Genomic DNA, 22990 nt, shown 5'->3' with positions numbered 1-22990 from the left:
AGACAAGGAGGCTTTTGCATAGAATAAGCTTTTTTTTTTTTTTCAGTTTTACTTCCTCCCCCTTCCCCCAATTGTTAGCAGCTTGATGTTAGCAGCAGGGGAAGGGTCGGGTGGGCGGTCCTCAGAGCTCATTCCTCCACTCCGGCTCCACTTGCAGGGGCAGGCCCCCTTCACCCTCCCGCTCCTGGTAGTCGTGACTTTTGGGTCCTATAAAGAGAGGAGGCCAGCTTTGTTAGTAACTTCACATCCTCCCTCAGCACTGTCCCCCACCTAGCCCAGCCATACCTGAGGTAGAGGGGCTGAGTTTGCTCAGATCCTGGAGTAAGTTCTGCCCCTGCTGCAGGTCCAGTTTGGCAGGGAAGGGGCACCCGGTATACCCCCCGTTTTCTTTACAGAACTCTAGGAATCTGTGGGGTACAGGGACATTCACACACACAGCTGCACAAGGCTGGCCGAGTACCAGCAGAGGCTGGAGGCCCAGCCTTGGTCCTGCACAAGGGGCCTGTGCCTTGGGGCAAGTTACTTAACCTTGGCAAATGGGGATATTGTTAAGATAAATAGATTGGAAGATTCACTGAGCCCCAAGGGTGCTTCATAAAACTACAGCTGTCCTAGGCTGGGGGCTGTGGGCACCAAGAGGGATTGCGGGTGGGATGCTCACACTTTCCAGTCGGGGTCGTGGCCCAGCAGGAGCGGGTTGCCCACCACGATGAGCAAAGCCTTGGCCCGGGTCACAGCCACGTTGAACCTCTGATGAGAAGAAGTGCTGGGGTCACGGCAGGGAAGGGCCCTCAGGAAGGAGGAGTCCCTGCCACCCCCCAGCCCCTGAACCTTGGGGTTCTTGAGGAAACCCAGGTTAAAGTCCAGATCCAGCTGCACAAAGCTCTGGCTGCTCCGCACGGTGGAGATGAGGATGACACTGCGCTCCTGGCCTTGAAACTCTTCCACGGAGCCCACCTAGAGGGGAGGGGTGGCCTTGAAACTCTTCCACCGGGCCCACCTAGAGAGGAGGGAGGCAGTGGGGGACCCAGGGACCAGCCCCGCCTCGCCTCAGTGAGCCTGAGGGCAATTGTCACAGTGGAGTGAGCCAGTGTCCTGCTGGGCAGGAAAGAGGACAGGACGGTGCCATGGAAGCTGAAACCTGAAGGCTGAATCCAGTTAAAGGGGTGGGGGCTCGAAAGGGTTCTAAGCAAAGAACACAGGACTGCAAAGAACAGTAACTCAGCAGTGTTTTTCAAACTTTCCTGAAGATAATCACTCAGTACTTGTTTATGTAACCTTAGGCCCTAACCCAGACCTCCAGAATCAGAATTTCCATGGGAGAGGCCTCTAACTCTTAAAGCCCTGGGTGTCAACCCTGGCTGCACGGGAGATCACCTGAGGAGCCCGTAAAAAAACCTGATGCCCTGGCTCTGCCCCCAGATAGCTGTGTTAATTGGTTGGGTGGAGCCCTGGCGCTGGCAGCACTAAAAGCTCTCCAGGTGATTCTTATCTGAGAAAGAACTGAGCTGCCGACTGACTCAGAGGGTGGGAGAGGTGAGTGGGGACATCATCACATGACAGGTCAGGCAGGCTGGGGAGTCTGGACTTTCTCCTTAGGGCAGAGACCTTAAACCAGCCTGATCATAAGAATCATGTGAGGTGCTTGCTAAACACGCGGGCTTCCGGGTCCCATCCCAGACCTACAAGTTGGGATCTCCAGGAGTGAGAGGCTTGGGGAAAGCCCAAGTTTGTCTCAGGCAGCGAGGGTGGAGCAGGGACTTGGGCTGGCCTGCAGCAGTGGGGCAGGGACCCGAGGAGGTGTCTGGAAGTGGGGAAGCGAGGGGGACAGAAGTCAGGGAGGGAATGTGAAACAGTGGTGAGGGTCACCTTCAAGTCCTTGATGTCATCCAGTCCCCGAAGCTCCTTGTCAAGTTTGGTGATGCAGTAACGAATTTTTTCCACCTGGAAGATGGGGACAGGTGCCTTTCTCTCATGCCATTACACCAGTGCAAGAGGGTGCCAGGCAGGAGGCCAGGGAGCTGGGGGGCAAAGAGGGAGATGCAGCTGACCTCTGCACTCTTTTGAGATATGGGGCCAGCGGAGGCCTGAGCTGGACCCTCTGCCTAGTGGTCTGGCTAAGGAGGTACCATCTGGGGGGACCCACCCCTGATGGGAACTGAGGACCTGACCTGCTTCCGGTATGGGGAGATGACGCCCACGCTTCGGGGGCTCAGACGGGCTTTGCCCTTCTTGGAGGAGGGGGCCAGGAGCTGCTTCAGGTAGGAAGTCACCGTGGCAGCCTCTTCGGGGTTGAAGAAGGACGGGCTGTTACCTTCACGCTCATCCTTGCCCATTACGCCGTGAAAGATGATGGGAAAGTCCTGGACACGGAGTCAGGGGAAACCCTCAGCTGGACCTCCCTGCCTCCCTTCCCTCCCACCCTCAAACCCTTCCAGGGAGTGGGGGATCCCAGGCCTAGGTGACAAAGGGAGGGGCTCATGGCTTCTACTCAGAGCCTCCTGCTACCCAGCACCCTCAATAAGAGGGAGGCTGGGGTACAGGGGTAGGAGCCTGAGCCCCAGCCCCGCTCAGCCTCACCTGTCGAGGCAGACCCTCCCAGCGGCAGAAGCGCTCTCGGTCCACAACGTCCGCACAGGCCTGCAGCTCCCCTTCATAATACAGCTGGTTAGGAATGTCCAGGATGGTGGGGTGAGACCTGGAAGGCAGAAGGAAGGAAGAGCAAGACCAGGGGGGCGGATTAGTTCTGCCCCACCCTCAGGGACCTCCGCTCCACCTGCTTGGAGCTCACACACACTATCCTCCTGTCTTCCTGCCCACTGCATAGCAGACTCATTCAGCTACAGTTTTTGCTGCTGGGCACTGTTAACCACAGAAAGCAGAACCAAATGTGGCTCCTGAGAACATCCAATCCACAGATTTCATAGACCAGTCAAATTTAAATGAAAACACCAAGAAATTAGGGGCCCATTCTCAAGTTTCAATTTTGCCAAGGAAGGACAATACAAAAGCAAGAATCACCTACTGTCGCCACTATTGGATGAGATAATGTGCTAAATCCAAAAATATCAGCAGTACTAACACAACAGCTAACATTTATTGAATTCCTAGTGGACTCATCTAAGGAACTAAAGATGCAGGAACTCATCTGAGCATTTTAGATATATGAACTCACTGACTAAAGGAAGCATAGCTCTTTAACTTGAATAACCATTAGGTTTATGAAAAAATACATTGTCCCTGTTTTTCTCATTTCTCCTTGGACGCCTAGAAACTTCACCTGGGACCAGCATCAGATATATTCCGGTGTCTAGGAACCACTGACCATCCCCTGAGGTACAGATAAGCAACTGGAGGAGCAGTGACGGGACTGGAGAGAAGAACTCCCACCTTCCAGCTGATAGTCTTTCTGCATCACGCAGCCTCTGAGGACTGTGGGATGGAGCCGCCAGCTGGGCTTGCAGAGGGTGTGAAGGCAGGGGATGACACAGAGGGTGCGGGATACCTGTAGTTGCGTAGCAGCTTGGTTATGAACTGGGGGTTATAGCCATCAGGGCCCTTCTTGTACAGGGCATTGTAGGTGAGCAGCCGCTCCAGCAGTGAGTACCCCAGCCCATGCTTCTGGGTCAGCGGGCAACGCAGCACAGGCCCCAGCTGCCGAGGGTCTCCTGCCAGCACCAGCTGCCCTCCTGGATTGTCTGCTTCCTTGACTTCCATCAGCCCTGGGAGATGGGTAGCGTGAGGAGAAAGGTGTGTGGTGGGACCTCCCCGATGCCACGTGGGGTGACACACTCGCAGCCCCCCCCGCCCCCGAACCCCTCACCTGCTATGGCCACCAGGCTCTCTGGCTCCATGGAGTGGCCAGCCTCATCGATGAAGATGTGTGTGAAGTGATCGATGGGAAACTGGGCCGAGACCAACCTGGGAGGTGTCAGGCCAGGCAGGGGTCACATCCAGGCACGCGACTACCAAACCTGAATGCTCCCCCAAGCTGGCCCTCCCCCCAACTCCCCAGGCATCATTCTTCCCCATTTCCCCAGCCCGCTACCTCTTAACACACAATTTAAGAGATGCACACACACACACACACACACACACACACACACACACACACACACACACACAACTTCCCACCTGCTGGCAGTGATGAGCGTGGTAATTAAGACACGATATTCCTGCAGCTTCTTCTTGGAAGGAAACACGTAATCCCCCTTCTTTGCATCCCAGTTACAGCAGGGCTGAGGGTTGTGCAGGGAGGGGAGTCAGCTTGGCTCCATCTCCATTCTCACCCTTGCTCTGGGTCTGGGCCCCCCCAGGCAATTTTATTTACCTCTCTCACTTTACATACAGGGAAACTGAAGCCCAGAGAGCAGTCCTGACCCACCCAAGGTCACACAGCGAGTATCAGAATCCAGGTCTCCTAGTTTCCTGGCCCCAGCGCCTACCCAGAGCAGCACCCGCCACCCCTTGGTCCCCTGCCTTCCCCAAGTACCTTGATGTCCTCAGGCACCATGCGGATATCCCTGCTGGGAGCCAGGAGGCGGTAGATGGAGCTGGGCAGGTGGACCCGGAGGCGCTGACAGAGGAGGTCGGCCCCCGAGTTGGACGGAGCACAGGCCAGGATGTGGGCTTTGGGCAAGTGCTTCACCACCTGGGGTGGGGATGAGCACAGTGTGGGAAGCAGCTTCTGGTCTCCAGGGGGAGGGGAGAGGGAGAAACGTGCCTGTGACTCAGGCTGGCGCAGTGTGGCATTTGCCTCCCATTGCTGAGGGAGGGAGTAACTCAAAAGGCAAGTTCAGATCAGCAGCCCCCTGCTAGTCCAGCAGTCCTTTAATGCTGGAAAACTGTTGCCGTAATTATACAAGGCTACGGGGATTGAGACGTGCAGTACCCAAGCTGCACGCAGTGCTCGACAGCCACACTGGCCCTCGAGGCCAGTTCGGGGGCGTGCGTTCAGGGAGCCGGAAGGAACCAGAACCTGGGGACAACTGCTTTGTCCCGGGGAGGGGGGGAGTCAGAGTGTAGGCCACAGGTCTACGCTCAGGCCCCACCTGCTTGATGGCTTCCACTAAGGTGACAGTCTTGCCAGTGCCTGGAGGCCCAAAGATGATGTAGGGGGCGGGGCGGGTGGTACCCATAACAATGTGCTTCATGGCCTGCAGCTGCTCCGGGTTGGACTCCAGACTCCGGTCGTACAGCCTAGCGGAGGGGCCACAAACACGATATTGTCCGCGTCCCAGAGGCCTCCCTGACCCCGTCCCCTACACCCACACTCCAAGTGGCCCCAGAGCCCCTGCCCACAGTCTCACTTGAGCTTCACATCTGAGGGCAGCAGCGGGACCCCACGAGAGGCCACAGGGAAAAGCAGGGGACACAGCGGCCAGCGCCCCGTCAGCTCCAGGGCACGGTGCTGCACCCGCAGGGGCTGGCGGTTGAAGGTGAAGTTCACCTTGAAGGTCAGCCCATCCACAAAGCGGCTCAGGAGGCTTTGGGAAGGGGGAGAGAGAGGGGGAAGAATTCCAATTGGGGGGGTGGGCAATAAAAGGCCAGGACTCTCTCCATCTACTCCACTCCCTTTCCCAGACCTCCAAGCAATCCTCCAGGAGAAGAAGATGGTGAGGCGTCTCAGGGTCCCTTGCCCTGTCCCTGGGGTCCCACTCACTCTGGGGAGAAACACCCTCCTCCCTTGGCCTCCGGGACACCTGGAGACCTTCCTGCAGCTCAGGGTTCCCCCAACACCTACCTTGTGGAAAAACTTAGCTTGACCCGGTCCAGTTCCACCTTGTGCACAAAGCCCTTGTAGGTGACGGGGTCCTCCTGGTGTGTCTCAGAGGACAAAAGGGCAAATAGGTGGTCACCCCGCAGCACTGAGGGGCGGCTCTCGGCCACCCCGGGAACCTATGGGGCACAAACACCAGCAAGCTTCTAGCCCGGAGATGGCCAGTGGAGGGCCCACTCCAGACCCCAACTGAGACACAAGTTCTGAGGATCTACCCTGTACCCCAGGTTCAGGGAGCTTTGCCTCTTTCCTCTTCTGCCAGACAGGGCAAGAGTCAGGGGAGATGAGGAAGGGACAAGTCTGCTCAAGGTGCTCAGAGATGCTGAGCCCAGGAATCCTGGAAACCCTCCAGGGCATGATTTCAAGACTTGGAGGCCAGCTTCCCAGAAAGTCCGGTTGCCCTCTTGGCCAGCTCTGTTCCTACTCTGCCTTTAAAATCTTGTTCAAAACTCAATTCCTTTAGGAAACTTTCCCTGATCATCCTCACCTGCCGTCCCTTCTCACTGAGCGCCTTTCTCAGCACAAGTGTGCAGGGATCCATTCTCGTGTGTAATTCCGGGCTTAGATGTACACATTCAACATCTGAGAGCTGGAGAGGGCTCTAAGAATTATCTAGTCCAGCTTCATGCTTTTCAGGTGAGGGAACTAAGGCCCAGAGATAGCAAAAGACTTGCCCAAGGTCACACAGCCAGTGGTAGCAAAGTCTAGACTAAAACCCCAGTCCTCCCTATTGCCTTGCTCTGACACCTCTTTTGGGGCCCAGATGCCCACTCGGCAACTTGCTGAGCCCTCTGGGACAGGAAAAACTTCATCTTCCTTTTGTTCTTCCCACAGCCTGTGGGTTGGCTAACTCGAGTCCATCCTCCCCGCTACCGATCCAACCCCTGACCTCCAGCGTGAGCAGCCCGGGATTCTGGTCTACGGGGTCCCAGGTCATGGGCACCGACTCCAGGTCATAGTGCCGGATGTCGTGCTCCATCTGCAGCTCCTCCAGGTGCAGCAGCAGCCGGAGCTTCACCTCGTAATTTCTCCACTTCAGGGGTGTCTCCAGCTGGGCCCTGGCAGTGATGGGTGAGGGGGTTGGAGGGAGGGGACGGGAACGGGATGGGTCAGGCAACCCCCATGTCCGGGAGCATCCACCCTCTCCCTCTGCAGCTCTGGGACTATGAAGACATCAGGAATCGGGGAAGACTAGAAGGGCAGAGAAGCAGATGGGGGTCCAAGAAGGGAGCCCCTCCCCCCCAACCTCAGACCTGACTCGCATGTGCACTGTGGAGCCTGGAGCCTGGAACATCCTTTCTCCAAGATCCTTCTATTACTCACACCCTCACCTCATTCAAATGTCATTCTCTGCTCAAGTGTCACCTCCTCAAAGAGGCCAGGACTAGCTGCCCTCTGCAAAATAGCACAGCCCACCCCTTACCCTGCTTTAGCTTCAGTTAATTCTTCATAGCACTCATCACTCCATGAAATAAGATGATAGATGCTCACTTTCCCCAACTAGGATGTCAGGGCCATCATGCGAGTGATTCACCTTGAATGGTGCCTGGCACATGGCATGTGCTCAGTAAGGGGAAGAATGAACTGAGCACAGGAGGCTGAGGACAGAGGCATGGGGCAGTGGGAAGAAGCCAGTGGAAAAGAAACATATAAAGCAGCACAAAGGGTGCAGAGGGGTGGTACTTACTTGATCTCAGCAATCTCCTTTGGGGCAGTGAAGATACTTGTTCCCTGAAGAAGGATGGGGAGCAGCTGCCGGAGGCGGGGGGGTGGGTAGTACGTTCCCAGTGCCATACTTAACTCCAGGTCATAGCTCTTAGCACTGCAGGAGGGAGAGAAGAAAAGCTATTACAAACACAGAGACCCTTCACCTTCAGAGTCTCTGAGAAGGCCCCTCCCTAGAGAAAGCACAAGGCTCTGCTTCAACACTATTGCTGAAGGGGGTCGGCAGCCTTTGCCCTAGGAGACAGGACTCACTGTCTCATGAGGCTGCTCACGCCAAGGTTGGACCATCCTCATTTTTGGAAAGCATGATACTTGGAAGCATTTAAAAATATATATATATAGGGAATTTCCTAGCGGTCCAGTGGTTAGGATTCTGTGCTTCCACTGCAGGGGGCCTGGGTTCAATCCCTGGTCAGGGAACTAGGATCCCACAATCTGCGTGGTGTGGACAAAAAAAAAAAAAAAAATGTATATACACACACATATATATGCATATAGATATGTACATAAACAATACATGTTCATCAGAGAAAAAAAATCAGAACACAGGTAATAAATAAATGAGTAAATAAACAACATTCTAACCATCCAGGGATAACCAATGTTAACCTTTTGGTATGTAGCCTTCCAGACATTTTTCTTTGTCAAATTGTATTATACACATATATTTTTACTTATGTACTTACTTACTTAATTTTTTTGCCGTGCTGCGCAGCACGCAGAATCTTAGTTCCCTGACCAGGGGTAGAACCCATGCCCCCTGCAGTGGAAGCTCGAAGCCCTAACCACTGGACTACCAGGGAATTCCCCTACACACATATTTTTAACAAAAAGAGCACAATGGTCTTACGGTTTGTTCAGTATTTTGTGAACACCTGGACATGTCAAAAAGAGCTGTTTACACATATATGATTCCATTCATATAAAATGTCAAGAGAGGGAAATCTACACAAAGTAGATGAGTAGCTGTTTAGGGCTGGGAGGGAATGGGGAGCAAAAGGGGTGATAAGTAAAGGGTACGGGCTCCTTTTTGGGGTGATGAAATGTTCTAAAACGGATTGTGGTGATGGTTGCACATATCTGTGAATGTACTAAAAAAAGCACAGAATTGTACACTTTAAATGGGTGAATCGTATGGTATATGAATTGTTTCAATAAAGCTGTTAAAAGAGAGAGAGAGAGAGAGAGACATGTGTCCACCTTGGCTGACTGATGATCCATCATACAGTCAAAAATACTTGAAATTTTTTCACATTGTCCTCATATCTGCTTTTCTTCCTAGACAGAAAAGGTCTCTGAGGTCTGGAGGAGTTAACTCACAGTTAGGAAAGGGGGCTCTGTGTTCTTCCCAAGGGCCCACACTGTGGTGTTGGGACACCCCCAGCCAGGACTGGGTTGGAGGGAGGACTTACCGGTCGGGTCTCTCTCCTTCCTCTATCCGGTTGGTCACCACAGGGTTTCTAGTGATCTGGGTCCGCTTGAAGGGAGTCGTGGGCTTCAGCTGTGCTGCCAGGGGGCTGTGGGCCACGACGGCCAAGAAGCGGGCAATGTAGAAAGTGCCAGCTCCTTCTGAGCCTGGCTCCCCAGGTCCTAGCAGCTCCCAGAGCACAGTGGCTGGGAAGTAGCCCACAAAGCTGGTCTTACAGTGGACATGGAGCTCATAGCATTCACCTGGGAGAGGATGGCTGAGTGAGTCGGGGTGGGGAAGGGATCCTCCCACCAGCACCCCAACACTGACATTCCCCCCCAGAGCCCCATCCCAAGGTAGGAGCCCACGGGCCAGCAACAGCACGTTCCTGAAGCATCAGACCTTCCTAGGGCAGGACTCTGTCCACCAGAGGCTCTTTCCTTTGGGAACCCACTCACCAGGGCCCAGTGGGCAGGGCAGCTCCCGGTCGTCATTGCAGAAGGCAAACTGGGGTGTCCGGCAGAATGGGAAGAGGTGGGTGAGGGTGACAGGCTGGGTTCCTCCATTCCGAAGCCTCAGGGTCAGCACCTCCTTGCGGTTCAAATCCAGGCGGATAAGGAGCTGCCCATCTCGGGCTTCATGGGGCCCCTGGACCTCCACGTCCACCCCATGTTTCCCGTGAAGATACTCAGCCCTGGGGAGAGTGGGAGTCAAGATCACGGCTGGGGCCGGAGCAGCCAAGCCTGGGGCTTGCCCTCCGAGAAAGTTACAGGCTTGGGGAGGCTGGCCAAGTGCCAGCTGTGCTCAGGAAACCCATCCCCTCCCCCAGGCCAATTAGCTCCTTTCCTGCCTTTACCCCAGTCCTTGCAGGATGGAGCCTTACCCCAAGCGGAGGCAACAGCCCCTCTCCCCAGCCAGACACGCCCCCCACCCCGTCACACACCTGTCATAAAAGATCGTGGCCAGCAGCGACTTGTGGTGTTTGCTGATCTCCGACCCCGGCTTCATTCTCCTCTTTTCTGGGAACCACACGTCGGCCCAACGGTCGAGCCCGAAGAACCTGACCCGGGTCTTGGTGACGTAGGCCAGATTGGCAATCTTCATTCCATACAGCATGGAGGAGAAGCCAGGGGCGGGGGTCCCAAAGCTGCCGGGAGCAGAGGAGACTGGGGAGTGAGGGACGGGGGCAGCAAGCTGGGGAGGGCATCTGAGGGCCGCTCTGTGCGGGACAGGACGGGGCTGGGGATGGCAGGAATTTTTAATGTTTTCAGGGAAGGCAATGGGACCCCCTCAAGACAAAATATGGTTGTTTTAAACAGCAGGTGGTGGACGGTGCACTTCTAAGGAGAAAAGCCCAACGATGGGCTATTTAATTGGAGGACTAAGGGAAGACAGAGAGAAAGGAAGATTTGTGGTGGGGGGCAGGGGGAATTTGGGACAGAAAAGATACAAACACTGAAGCGGAAAGAGCTAAAGCTGAGGGGGAAGCCGAAGAAGCTGATTCAGGGGTGTGGATTCGGGGTCCAGCCCGCTGGTGAGGAGTGAGAGAGGGGCAGAGAGTACAGATGTCCAGGGTGTGTGGGCAAGGTGGCTGATCAGACAGCAGTTTCCCCCTGAAGTCATAGGGTGCAGGTGGAACCCAAGCAGGAGGGAAAGGATCCTTTCTCCAGAGATCAAATAGCTTGTTTGGGCCTAGAGAAGGTGAAGACAGGGAAAACGTCAGAAGAACAACAACCTCGAGGTTCAGCGCCTGGAATTCAGTTTAGTCAGCTCAACAAACACTTACAGAGACCTGTTATGTGCCAGACACTGCGCTAGATGCTGGGGCTTCAAAGAGGCCTCAAGGAGCACAGACGGAACACATCCGTTCCAGCCCGCTGTCGGGAGCTCAGCGGGGTCGGCTCAGCCCTGGTGGCTTCCCGAAGAAACGGCATCAGAACTGAGTCCTGAAGGCTGAATGGGTGTCGTTCAGGCGCAGGGGGAGCACAGAGCGTGAGCCGAGGTGGGGGGGGGCTCTACCGAGAACACGTGCGGAGAGGCTGGGGGGACCGCCCACTCTGCCACTAGCTGAGCCATCTCGGTTACCTCGCAAAGCCTCACTTTGCTCCTCTATAAAATGGGGATAATGGCAGACTCATCTCCCGGGGTGGCTGTGAGAATTACATGAGAGACGGACACTATGGTGTCCACTTAGCCCAGTGCTTGGCACATAAGATCTCAGTAAGGTGCGCTCTGATTAGTATCACACCCAGTCTGGTTGTACTAGAGTGAAGAGTGCAAGGAAGGGATTGGCTGGAGGCAGCAGAGGTGGGCAGGGACCAGGTCTTGCATAGTTTTGCATGCCAAGCCATGAAGCCTGCACTTGACCCTGAAGGCCAGAAGCTCTCCTCCTTTACTGGCACCCAAGAGCCAGAGGACATCCCCACGTGCAACACACTTCATGGACACATTCGAGATCTGGACAGCTGACCTCCCACCCTCCATGCTTTTTAGGGAATGAAAGGAAATCCTAGCTCCTAGGAACCATGGTAATGCCTATTTAACTATGAAGGCCCAATCAGCATGGTCACTCACTAGCATATATAAGATCATTTATGGTTACAGACATTTCCCTGGTGCCCCCTGCCTATAACTCTGCCCCTCTCCCTCTCCCCAAGCAAATGAGTGATACCATTCAGAAAACTTTGAATCGGCTCTGATTTGTCTTAAAGAGATAATAAATCATTTGAAAACACAATAGAAAATGCTCAGGAAATGTTAGCTACTATTATTAGTATCCTATTAGTAGCAATAGTAGTACTAATAGTAGCAGTAGTAGTAAGAGTAGCAACTTACTTTCAGCCTGCACCAGAGGCTACACTGTGGTTACAGAACCACCCCGTTGGTGGGTTTTAAGCAGGGGAGTGGCAAGATCATATTTGCATTTCAGATCACTCAGGCATCAGGATTGGAGGATGGATTTGCTGGAGGCAAGACTGTAGGCAGGGAGACCAGTTAGAAGAAGGCCATTGCAATCGTCCAATTAAAAGGTGACAAGGGCCCAAACAAGGCAGTGGTGAGGATAGAAGAGGGGACAGATCTGATATTGAGAATATAAAATTAGCAGAATTTGGCTTTGGACAGGAGAGGGAGTGGAGGCTGGGAAGAGGGAAGGAGTCGAGGACAACACCCAAACTAATGGCTTGGCTTCAGGAACTATTCCTGAGATAGGAGGTAAAAACAAGAGGAGGAGGAGGTTGGAAGGGCCGACCACAACGTTTGGGTGTGGACATGGTCAGTCTGAGATCCCCGTGGTCCGGAGGCAGCTAGTTCCATGAATCAGAAGCTGAGAACTCAGGCCAAAGGCAAAGCAGAACTTAATATTAGGGAGACGTCAGGTAGTAGTTACAACCAGAGAGTGTGAGTAGTCTGAGAACACCTGAGGCCAGCATAACCCAGGGAGGAAGAGAAAACAGCAGCTACCACTAAGAGAGGGAGGAGAATCAGGTATCAGGCTCAAACGCTGCTGAGGGGTCCAGGCAAAGGGACTGAAATCAGGGCGTCATCAGAAACTTTCACCCGGGCCCCCTGGTCAGTGAGTCACTAAATTCCATGGATCAGGCACACACTCAAATGCCGACAGATGCCAGACTCCACAGGTATCTGATACCTGCAGCTGTCTCAGGCACCTGTACAGTCCCATTTTTGAGTCCTTAGTGTAAGAAGGACATGTGTAATCCTACACATGTCCTTCTTACACTAATATACTATAATCTACTATAAGAAAAGTGCAGGTGCTCTGAAATGCCCTGGAGCTCTCAGCTTAGTGCTGGGGAGGAAACGTAACCCTGAGGGGACTGGGCAAACCCCGGAGCACAAGTCCTGTCTAAAGGGGGGAACTGTTACTCATCTCCAGACAGACGTTGCCAGCAGGGAATGCAGGCCCAAGATGGCCAGATCTGGCTTTTAAGAGAAGCCCAAAGCACAGTTTTAAGGTGAAATCTCCTATCTTTGGGAGCTTCTGCATGGACACATGGGCAGGAGGAACTCAACTTTGCAAGTTTTGCAACTTCTACTATAGGTGCTACCACCTAAGTAGCTTTCAAATTATACCTCACATCTATTACTACTACCCAAATTCACTTGGTCTAAGGTGACAGTCATAGAAAATTAAAAAAAAATTTTTTTTTAAAAATCACAAACTTAGTACATACTAGTTGAAAAAAGCACCAGTTCTTTTACACATCTAGTCACCTAGATTTCTAGGGGAAAAAAAGATGAACAATAGAAAAACTGAATATTCAACTTAAAGAGCAAACTCCAATGACCCAGAAGTATGAAAAGATGCTCTAAAAGTAGAGAAATGCAAACTACAGTAAAAACGAGGTATCATTTTATTTCCATTAGACTGATAAAAAAGGAAAATAGGCACAACACGTATTGCTATGTGGAAAAGAAAACTCTCATACACTGCTGGTAGAAAGGTGAAGTATTACAACCTTTTGGAAAACAATCTGGCAATATCTCCAAACATCTGATATACAGATATCCTTTAATTCATGAGAATGTATCCCACGGAAAAGAAAAGTACCAACATATAAGAACATATGTTCAAGGATGCTTACTGTAGAGTCATTCTCAGTGGCCAAGAATTGAAAACGAAACAAACGCCCATAAATAGGGAGATAGCTGAATAAGTTGTAAACACCCACACTATAGAATATTACACAACCATTAAAAAGAATGCATCACACCCATTCAAATGACTAAAATTTAAAAGGCTGTCAACAACAAACGCTGACAAGGATACAAAAACACCAGAACGCTCGTGCACTGTTGGTTGGAATATAAAATGGTATAATCACTTTAGAAAAAGGTCTGATAGTTTCTTGTAAAACCAAACATATAACATCATGTTCTGATTTTTAATGAAAAGAATATATTACTATATTATGCATGGACTAAAAATTCATTAAGAAAGTAATGTGACTATAACATCTAGTGTAGACCTAGCACTGGTATTTATTCAATAAGTACTTGCCGGGAGAATGGGTGAAAGAAGTATCAAATAATTCCAGACTGTTATTTTATAGATGAAATAGATAACAATGCAAACATTGAACCTCTGGCTGCCACACAGCACTGCTGTGCAATGGCTTGGAATGTTAAGTGTCAGGTTATATATGTTGTCCGAACTTGGACAGCCTAACCCCAGGCAAGGTCACACCAGAAGACCAGTCCAGAAGACTTTGCTGTCACCACCAAAATAGGTTAAGCAACTTGCCCAAGATTAAAAAAAAAGTAAATATTATCTATCCTACGACCCAACAATTCCACCCCTAGGTATATCCCAGGAGAAATGAAAATATATGCCCACAAAATGACTTGTACAAGAATGTGCATAGCAGTTTTATTCAAAATAGCCCCAAACTGAAAACACTGTCCTTCAAACTATGATTTACACACACACACACACACACACACACACACACACACACAATTTTGGCTGCACTGTGCAGCATGTGGGATCTTAGTTCCCCGACCAGGGATCGAACCCGGGCCCCCTGCGTTGAAAGCATGGAGTCTTAACCATTGGAACGCCAGGGAAGTCCCTGTGATTTATATTCGGTGGTAAAAAGCAACTACTGATACAACAACATGGGTGAATCTCAAACACATTATGCTGAGTGAAAGATGCCTTACACAAAAGAGTACATACTACATACTATCTGATTCCATTACATAAAGTTCTAGAACAGGTACTATCTCAGAAAAAAAAAAAGATCAGAGCAGTGGTTGCCTCTGGGTGGGTAAGGGTGAGGACTAAATAGGACAGGAGATGAGGGAACTTTCTGGGGTGACGTCACATATCTTGATAGGGGGTTGCACACAGGTATATGGATTTGTTAAAACTCACAGAACGGTACACTTGAAATTTGTCTATTTCACTGTAGGTAAATTTTACTTTAAAAAAATCATAAACATGGGAATTCCCTGGTGGTCCAGTGGTTAGGACTCCGCACTTTCACTGCCAAGGGCGTGGGTTCAATCCCTGGTTGGGGAACTAAGATCCCAAAAGCTGTGAGGTGCAGCCAAAAAAAAAAAATAATAATAAAATAAATAAATAAATAAATAAATAAATATATATGTATGTATATCGTAAACAAATTTTGAACTGTTATAGTTAATAATAATCATGGTGACGTGTTTAGGGGTGAATTGTACTGATGTCTGTAACTTACTTTGAAATGCATCAAAAAATTAATATAGCTAGATGGGGAATTCCCTGGTGGTCCAGTGGTTAAGGCTCCCGCTTCCACTGCAGGGGCACGGGTTCATCCCTGGTCAGGGAACTAAGATCCCCGTATGCTGGGGATATATCTGTCTAACTATCTGGATGGATAGATCGATGGGCAGGCATGTGTCAAATACAAATTAAGAAGTCCAGGTGAGGTGAAACCAAGCAGGATCCTGTGGCACAAAAGCCTTTCTGTGCCCCTTGTTTCTTGTTTGTAGAAATAAGCTTCATTCAGCCTCCTTTACCTTCCCAGAGTTCCAGAAGGCAGATTCAAACCGTTGCTAATCAGGGTCCTTCCCTGATTAGCAGAAACAAGGGAATGCAGAAACAAGGGGATTGAAGTCAAGAAACAATAGTGCAGCCTTGGGGCAGGGTCCTAGTTCCTCCTCAAGTAATATACAGAACAATACCTTGGAGTTCTGTAGGAACTTAGGCCACCACCCAGGTGGATGACAGTAACTTCAGGCTGACCAAAAGATTCCTGGAGCACCGCCCTGTTACCTCACCACCAACCAATCAGAAGAAAGTCACACAACCAGAAACTCTCATCCCAGATTTTGCCTATTAAAACTTCTCCCTAAAAACATCGGGGAGCTGCACAAGCCACCTGTTTTCCTTGCTTGGCCCTGTAATAAACCTTTCTCTCCTCCAGACTCCGACAGTTCGGTTTGTTTGGCCTCACTGTGCGTGGGGCACACCAACTTGTGTTCAGTAACAAGGGTATAAGATTGTTCACTGTCAAATTATTTCAACTTTTCTTTATGTTTGAAATTTGTCATAACAAAATGCTGGCAAAAAAACCAACAATGCATTAGAAAAATATACCAGACAATTAGGAGTCATTTCCACGATGTATTGATGAATAAAAAAATCAGGATATGGAAAATGTGTATAACATGATCTTTTAAAAATAAAACAATAACAAACAAACAAACCCTGATTGATATGAGTTACCTGAGTGTGGAGCAGAATGTGGAAATGGGGGTGGGATGCTGATATGAGAGGGGTCCACGACAAAAAGGATTAGATCATCATGATCCCATGTTGGTAAACTTACATAGGTGTGATGTAACTAGAGTCGGGCCTGCCTTATCCAGGGGTTCTGTATCTGAGAATTTAACCAACCACAGACCAAAAATATTTGGAAAAAAAGTTTCCAGAAAGTTGGAAAAAGCAAAAATTGAATTTGTTGCACACCAGAAACTATTTACGTAGCAGTTACATTGTATTTACAACTATTTACCTAACATTTACATTGTATTAGGTATTATAAGCAATCTAGAGGTGATTAAAGTAACCCGGAAGAATATGCTGCATAGGTTATATGCAAATACCACACTATTTTATGTCAGAGACTAGAGCACCCTCAAATTTTGGAATCGGCAGGGCGGGGTGCGTGCGTGCGTGCGTGCGTGTGTGTGTGTGTGTGTGTGTGTGTGTGTGTGTGTGTAGGGGGTGTGGTTCTGGAACCAATCCCTTTCGAATATCAAGGGATGACAGTATGCATGCGTAAAGAGATGTCAAAGAGTGGTTACCAAAAGTATTAAAAAATATTTAAACATGACGACTACCTAGCATAAAACATTAAGGGCTCCCACTTCCTCACTCCCAACTACCTGCTTAACTGTTCGATACATATATTTTCCAGGCCCTTTTCTCTGAATTAAAAAAAATACATTTTTAATTACACATATTTTTTGTGTGCTACACATACTATTCTGCAACAGACTTCTTTCACCACCATGGACAGCCTTCCATGACAACATTTTACCAAGCCACCTCTTTTGAATGGCTGCAAAGGATAGCACAGTATGAATGCATTGTGGTGTGCTTAACTATTTGTTCAGTGATAGACAGGCTGCCTACAATTTTTGGCTATTTCAAACGTTACAATAACCATCCTTCTGGGTCAAAGAGAATAATGAACCTTTACTTTGATAAGTTTTGCCAAACTGTCCTCCAAACAAGTTGTACAAACTTACATTCTCACTAATAATCATTTGAGAGAACCCTTTCCCAGACCCTAACATCAGAAATCTTCAATCCTTTAAATTTTTGACAATCTGATAAGGAAAAGAATGGTATCTTGTTTAAATCTGCATTTCCCTGATCATTAATATAATCAAGTATCCTTCCTTCTGTTTATTAGTCATTTATATTTCTTCTGTGAACTGCTTGATGATCTTATCATTTTGCCAAGCCCTATGAACTGTTCCTCCTGCTTCTGACTTCACACCCCCTCTCCTGGTCCATCCCCTAAGAGTCTGCAGGAGTTTTCAACAAACACAAATCAGATAATGTCTCCCAATTTATGACTCCACGGTTTACAGGACTAAGTCTAACCCTTTAATATGGCCCACTCGGACGCACCACAATTAACAATGACACATCAACAACACAATAACATCATCAACAATAGAAAACATTTATTGAGCACTTACTTTGTGCTGTTCTAAGTAGCTACTTGCATTATCTCATTTACTCCTCACAACAACCCTTTGAGGTAGCAACTATTATCCCCCCATTTCAGAGAAGAAACCGAAGAACAGGTCCACCTCACATCCATTCTAAATGGCACCTCAGCCATTCCCAGCTATTGTACTGCTGCACCTCCTTCCAGACTTTTCTGCCACCGTTGGACAGCCTTGGTCTGTAAAGCCCTGCCCCCTGTTGTTTGTTGGGTGAAAAATGACTAATCGTTTAGACCCAGTTCAGGAAAGCCTACTAGCCCGAGGAATGGTATTTCAGAACACAATACCAGATTGTTACCGGTAGAACGGCCATTCCTCAGTTCTTGTCCTCTTGAGGGAAAGAATTCAATCGAGAGACAGAGAAGTTTCAAGCAGCAGAAGTTTTTAGGCGAAGCAAAAGTACCCTCTCAAGAAGGGAGGAGAGCGGGCTGTCTGGGAACCAGAAGCAGCCCTGCAGTGAGCATAAGGTCGGTTTTTCAGAGAGTGGCGAAAAGTCCCTCCCTGTGTCGTGCGTCATTTGATTGACAAGTTGATTGACAGCTTTAGCTTACGTAACTTTTCTCCTTGCGCACAGGGGCTTACGCATAAACTGCCACGCCCCACCCACAGGGGGGTGGGGGTGGGGCAAAAATTGCAACGCTGATTTATTATAAATACAGCATAACGAATCCTGGGTTACTCTGAGTCATCTCTTAGGTCTTGGTGCCCCTGCGCCAACCGGTGATGGCAGTTTGGAAAGCCCATTGGGTTTTTGATATCTTGCTTGGTCGTGAAACTGGCTGGAAGCTTAGCGGTCCTTAACCAAAAAAGGGAGGGTCTCTGGGTGTGTTCTTGTCACCAGTGGTGGGGGGTGGGGGGAGGGAAAGATGACCCTGTCCAGGATGGGGCAGGACCACTCATGTCTGACTAGCTACCTAACAACATTTGGAAGCCATCTTAAAGGGACATATAGTTCTGGGATTTACAAACTGTGGGTTGCAACTCTCATTTGTGGGTCAAGACCAGGACTTGCAAAACTGGAGTAAAATAGAATAAAAAATATCAGAGGGCAGCGAGTGAAGGTAAGTACTCTTTCAAGGACACAAACTGTTCTATGAAAGCTGTGTATACCAGACCCCAAAGTAAATGTATTTTTTACTGTGGATAGAGGTCCAGAATGATCTTTCTAAAAACCCTGATTCTGTCAGTTTCCTACTTTGAAAATTTTTGTGCTTTCCTGTTTCTGTTAAGATTAAAAACAAAACAAAACAAAGAAAAACCCACAACGCCTCCCCACGGCCCACAAGGTCCTGCCCAGTTCAGCCCCTGCCTCCCTGTGGCCTCTTGTCCCCCATTCTCGCGAGTTCACCCACAGCCTTTTAAGGTGCTACTCTCTCAGTCTGGACTGCTCTCCCCTTGCTTTACATCTGCTAACTCCATTTATCATTCGAGATTCTGCTCAAACATCATTTTCTCCCAGAAACCTTTGGTTCCTAGACTAGGTCAGGTCTCCACGTTATATGCTCTCAAGCATCCTAGACTTTTTCTCACAAGCACTTATCACAACAGAAATTAAATAAGTATTTGGTTTTAATTGCCTCCACCTTCCTTAGGTTCCTTCTGTGTATCTACAGCAATTCACACAGTTTTGCTTTGCTCATAGGAGGCATTCAGCCAATATTTGTTGAATAAGAGAATGAGTCTCTTGCCCAAGGCAAGAATCATCTTCTCTAAGAAACTTTTCACGATGCCAGTACTTATTCCATAACGGACTCCTAACCAGCACTGTTAATGATAGCTACCACTTCCAAAGCCCATGCACTCTGTTACCCAGGGGAAATGCTTTACCTATGATAGCTTATTTTGGCCTCACACAACCCTGAGAGAAAGGCAGTATTTTAAACACTTAACAGTTAGGGAAATTTGGTCAAAATCAAATGCAACTAGTAAGTGGCAGAGTCAGGATTTGAACTCCAGCTATCAAAACACGATACTAGCTCCTGCAGTACTGAATGACACGTTTGTCTACACATCTGCCACTCCCTACTAGACTACACTCTAGGGGCAGGAACCAAGGCCCAAGAAAACAGTAGATTAATTAAATATAAATTAAATATATTTGCTAAGTGAAAAACGAGAGATGGGAAAAGTTAAGCGTTGGGAGCAGGGCACTTCATAACATCATAAAATAACCTAGTTGGAAGGCTCTATGCTGGGGACTGAGGGAAGGCGCCAACATGACAAAAGGCCTGTCCCTGCCTTCAGAGGCTCTACAGTCTGGTGGGGAGACAGCCACATACTAGCTCTAACACAAGGCAGGGTGTCATCTGGCTATAACCAAGAATGAAGCATAAGCTATGAGAGCCCAGAGGAAGAAGCAATGAATTCCCATTGGGTGGATGAGGGTTGAGGTCATAGCGTAAGAAAGTTCTCTCTAATCAGAACTGAAATCTCTTCCACCCGGTGGAGGGTGAGAGGGCCTTTTTTTTTTGGCTGCGTCACTCGGTTTGCTCAGTTTGCGGGGATCTCAGTTCCCCGACCAGGGACTAAACCCAGGCCAGGGCAGTGAAAGCCCGGAATCCTAACCACTAGGCCACCAGGAAACTCCCCAAGGGGGCCATGTTGAGTGAACCCAGTTCTGCCTTCTGGAGTGACACCAAAGTATAATCCTTTCCTCCAGGACAGTCTTTAAAATATTCAGGGATAACTACCTTGTCCTCTCCAATTTTCCTCTTCTCAAGGCAAACATTTCTCCCTTTCTTTGACGGGGTTTCACAAAAGAATGAATCAACATGTTAGTCTTTCCTCCTCCTCCAAGTACTAAGATATCTAGCCTTCAAGGCCAAGGCCAAGGTCAATGCCACCTTCTCCATCGAATTCCCTAATAATTTCACGGGACTGGTATCTTACTTGCCTAAAAACAAGTACATACCAAAAAATGACTTCTGAAATCCTTTAAATTCACCCATAATGTACAGTAAATGTAGTTTTCTATATGCCTGTTTGTGGTTATCTGACATAGCCTGTTTTCCCCCAGTATTGGAAGATATTGTGTAACTTTGATTTAGATATGACAAAGACTCTCTCTTTGACTAAACTTTAGTCAGGCCCCTCTGAACCCTCTTCTGCATTAGGCCTCAACTTTGCCCCGCCCCCAGCCCCTTACTGTCTCCTCTTAGTGATTTTCCATCCATGACCCCCTCACTCTGCTCTTGGTTATACATTCCCAGCTGTCTTTGCTGTATTGAGAATTGAGCTAGATCTCTCTCCCCATTGCAATACCCCTACTGCAACAGAATCAAATAGAGTCTTCCTCACCATTTAAACAAGTATCAGAATAATAACCTCTTTCACAGAGCCAAAAGAAGTCGTAGACTTTTGTTCAGAGCCACGTTGTACTGATTTTTTTGGACATAGGTGAATTCATGGATGTGAAGTGTTGATGATGTGACTCCACGGTAATTGTTCTTTCTGTACTTTCCTCCAGCATTTTTCTTATTATCTCTATTATAATCGTCATGCTATTTTACCATTTATTATAGTATATTGTATGCATATCATAGCCTCTTCTGCTCCCCTGGGATTGTGTATTTTTCCTTATATTCCCCACAGTGCCCAGCACAGTGTGAGGACACAAAACAGATCATCTTTGCTCCTTCTTCAGATGTTGCTCAAGCTCGTTAATGTCCCTTTTAAAACGTGACACTCATTACTGAAAACAATATTCCAGAAATGATCTGGTCAATCTGGAGAATCACTTACCTCCTGCCCCTCACCCCAAACCACACTTCTATTAACACAGTCTAACACTTCTTTGGCTCTTTTAACAGCCATATCCGCCTTTTGGTGTGCGAAAACCCACGGTCTTTTTCAAGAGGTTTGTTAGTAAGCCTAAATTCCCGTCACCCAGTATTTATTTCTGTAAGTCTTTACATTTATCCCTTTAAAATTGTTCCTTGGTCTTCGGCCCAAGACTGCAGCCTGTTGATAGAGGTTTTTTGAAGCACAATTCTGTGGTTTGAGAAAGAGAAGTCTCTTTGATTTTCACTTGGATGGGAACAGGCAAGGGGGACCAAACAGCCTTTAGCCACAGGATGAGAAGGGGCCTCCAGGAGACTGGCCCCAGCCCGGGTCTCCATGGAGAAGCCACAGGTGCTAATGGAGGTTTGGTACGTATGCAGTTTGTGCCCTTTTCTTCTTCCCCGAGCTCCCTGAGACTCTCCCTGCTACACGGCGTCTCTTCAGCTCTCTGGGACAGTGAACCACCGAGGAAGCAGCCCCTCGACGAGGGGGCGGGGGTCCCCGTAAAGCTTGCGCAACCGGGGGTAGCCACCAGCAGGCAGCTCGCTCCCCGCGCTTCCGCAAAGCATGGGCCCCCTCCCGAGCTCCCCTCCCCCACGCCGAGCGCTGCCCCCCCACAACCCGCTCCCGCGGGCGGCGCGTGGGCGCAGCACCCGGCTCCCCGGACTGGTCCCGCGCCGCCGGGGGAGCGGGATGCCGGGGAGGCTCTCCACGGGGACTCGGCGCAGGGGCCCGGCCCGGGCAGAGCGGGCGGGCTGCGGGCGGCGCTGGCGGCGCGGGCGGGGCGTGGGCACTGAGCGGGAGGGGGGACTGCGCGGCCCCGGGACCGGCCGGAGCCACTGGGGGAGCTGCGTCCCTCCGCGCCCCGGGGCGGGAAGGGTGGCCCCGCCGCCGGGGTCTTGGCGGCAAGCTGGGCCCGCGATTTGGGGCCGGGGAGTGGGCCGGCCCGTACCTGGTCTTGAAGTCCTGGTTATAAATGGTCCGCAACCGCTCGCGATCTGTCTCCCTGTCCAGTCCCCGATCGACCAGGAAATTCTCGAATCTCTGGCCAGTCTCCCGAAGCTGCCGGCAGCTGAACTTACTGGGCATCGCGGCGGCGACTGCGGCCCAGGCAGGAGGGTTCGTAGAAATGAAACTGAAAGTCGCCGCCGCGGCGGGAAGTTGGCGGCCCTAGGATGAGGGTGCAGCAGGGGAGAAACCCCCTAACTCTGACCCCTGATCCTGCAGGCTCCCTTCTCCCCCCACCAGGCTTCCCTCCTTCGTTCTTTTCCTACCTGAGCCTTCCCTTCGGTCTCTTCGTCCTATCCCCTCCCCCTCTTCCCATTAACTCTTTCCTAAGGAGTCTGACCCCTCCCTCAGGGCCCTCCCCTTACCCCAAGCTCCCTCCCCTGGCTTCCAGCCAGAATCCGAACGTGGCTATCGCCTGGGGCCCCCTGAACCGTCCGGGAGGACTTCCTAGCCTCAGCTTGGGCAACTCCCACGCCCACCTCCCAGGACTTCGGGACTTATTGAAAAGCAGGGGAGCAAAGGGCAGGGACTGGGACCTGGGT

The 22990-nt window shown here is 50.0% G+C and overlaps 1 protein-coding gene across 3 annotated transcripts; it reads right to left on the bottom strand.

Annotated features, from left to right (window-relative positions):
- Positions 1-24: 24 nt before the first annotated feature.
- MOV10 (Mov10 RNA helicase) lies at positions 25-22762 on the bottom strand. Of its 3 annotated transcripts, none has more exons than XM_068540512.1 (21): positions 22715-22762; positions 22393-22610; positions 9856-10059; positions 9371-9606; positions 8917-9175; positions 7467-7601; positions 6669-6837; positions 5744-5898; positions 5310-5486; positions 5052-5199; positions 4493-4651; positions 4135-4238; positions 3824-3921; positions 3506-3722; positions 2581-2698; positions 2172-2363; positions 1870-1944; positions 832-957; positions 662-750; positions 286-407; positions 25-207 (listed from the first exon to the last, which is right to left on the bottom strand). In XM_068540512.1, exons 2-21 carry the CDS (start codon positions 22527-22529, stop codon positions 122-124), a joined length of 3006 nt encoding a protein of 1001 aa, XP_068396613.1. In that variant the 5' UTR covers positions 22530-22610; positions 22715-22762; the 3' UTR covers positions 25-121. The 3 variants fall into 3 exon arrangements, with proteins under 3 accessions (XP_068396613.1, XP_068396614.1, XP_068396615.1); XM_068540513.1 differs by having other exon boundaries at positions 22393-22540; positions 22715-22740; XM_068540514.1 differs by lacking the exons at positions 286-407; positions 22715-22762 and having other exon boundaries at positions 44-207; positions 22393-22708.
- Between the last annotated feature and the right edge of the window lie 228 nt (positions 22763-22990).

The sequence above is a fragment of the Eschrichtius robustus genome, chromosome 3, assembly GCF_028021215.1.
Source record: "Eschrichtius robustus isolate mEscRob2 chromosome 3, mEscRob2.pri, whole genome shotgun sequence".
In the NCBI taxonomy this organism is placed as follows: Eukaryota; Metazoa; Chordata; class Mammalia; order Artiodactyla; family Eschrichtiidae; genus Eschrichtius; species Eschrichtius robustus.
Note: the sequence above shows the minus strand (reverse complement) of the source record. Positions and strands in the feature narration are given on the sequence as shown.

Excerpts from the sequence above, each read along its gene's own strand:
- MOV10 (XM_068540512.1), bottom strand. The coding sequence starts at position 22,529 with ATGCCCAGTAAGTTCAGCTGCCGGCAGCTTCGGGAGACTGGCCAGAGA. Across the intron at positions 4,239-4,492 it reads TGGTGCCTGAGGACATCAAG|CCCTGCTGTAACTGGGATGC; the intron begins GTACTTGGGGAA and ends CACAACCCTCAG. Across the intron at positions 2,364-2,580 it reads GGGAGGGTCTGCCTCGACAG|GACTTTCCCATCATCTTTCA; the intron begins GTGAGGCTGAGC and ends CTCCGTGTCCAG.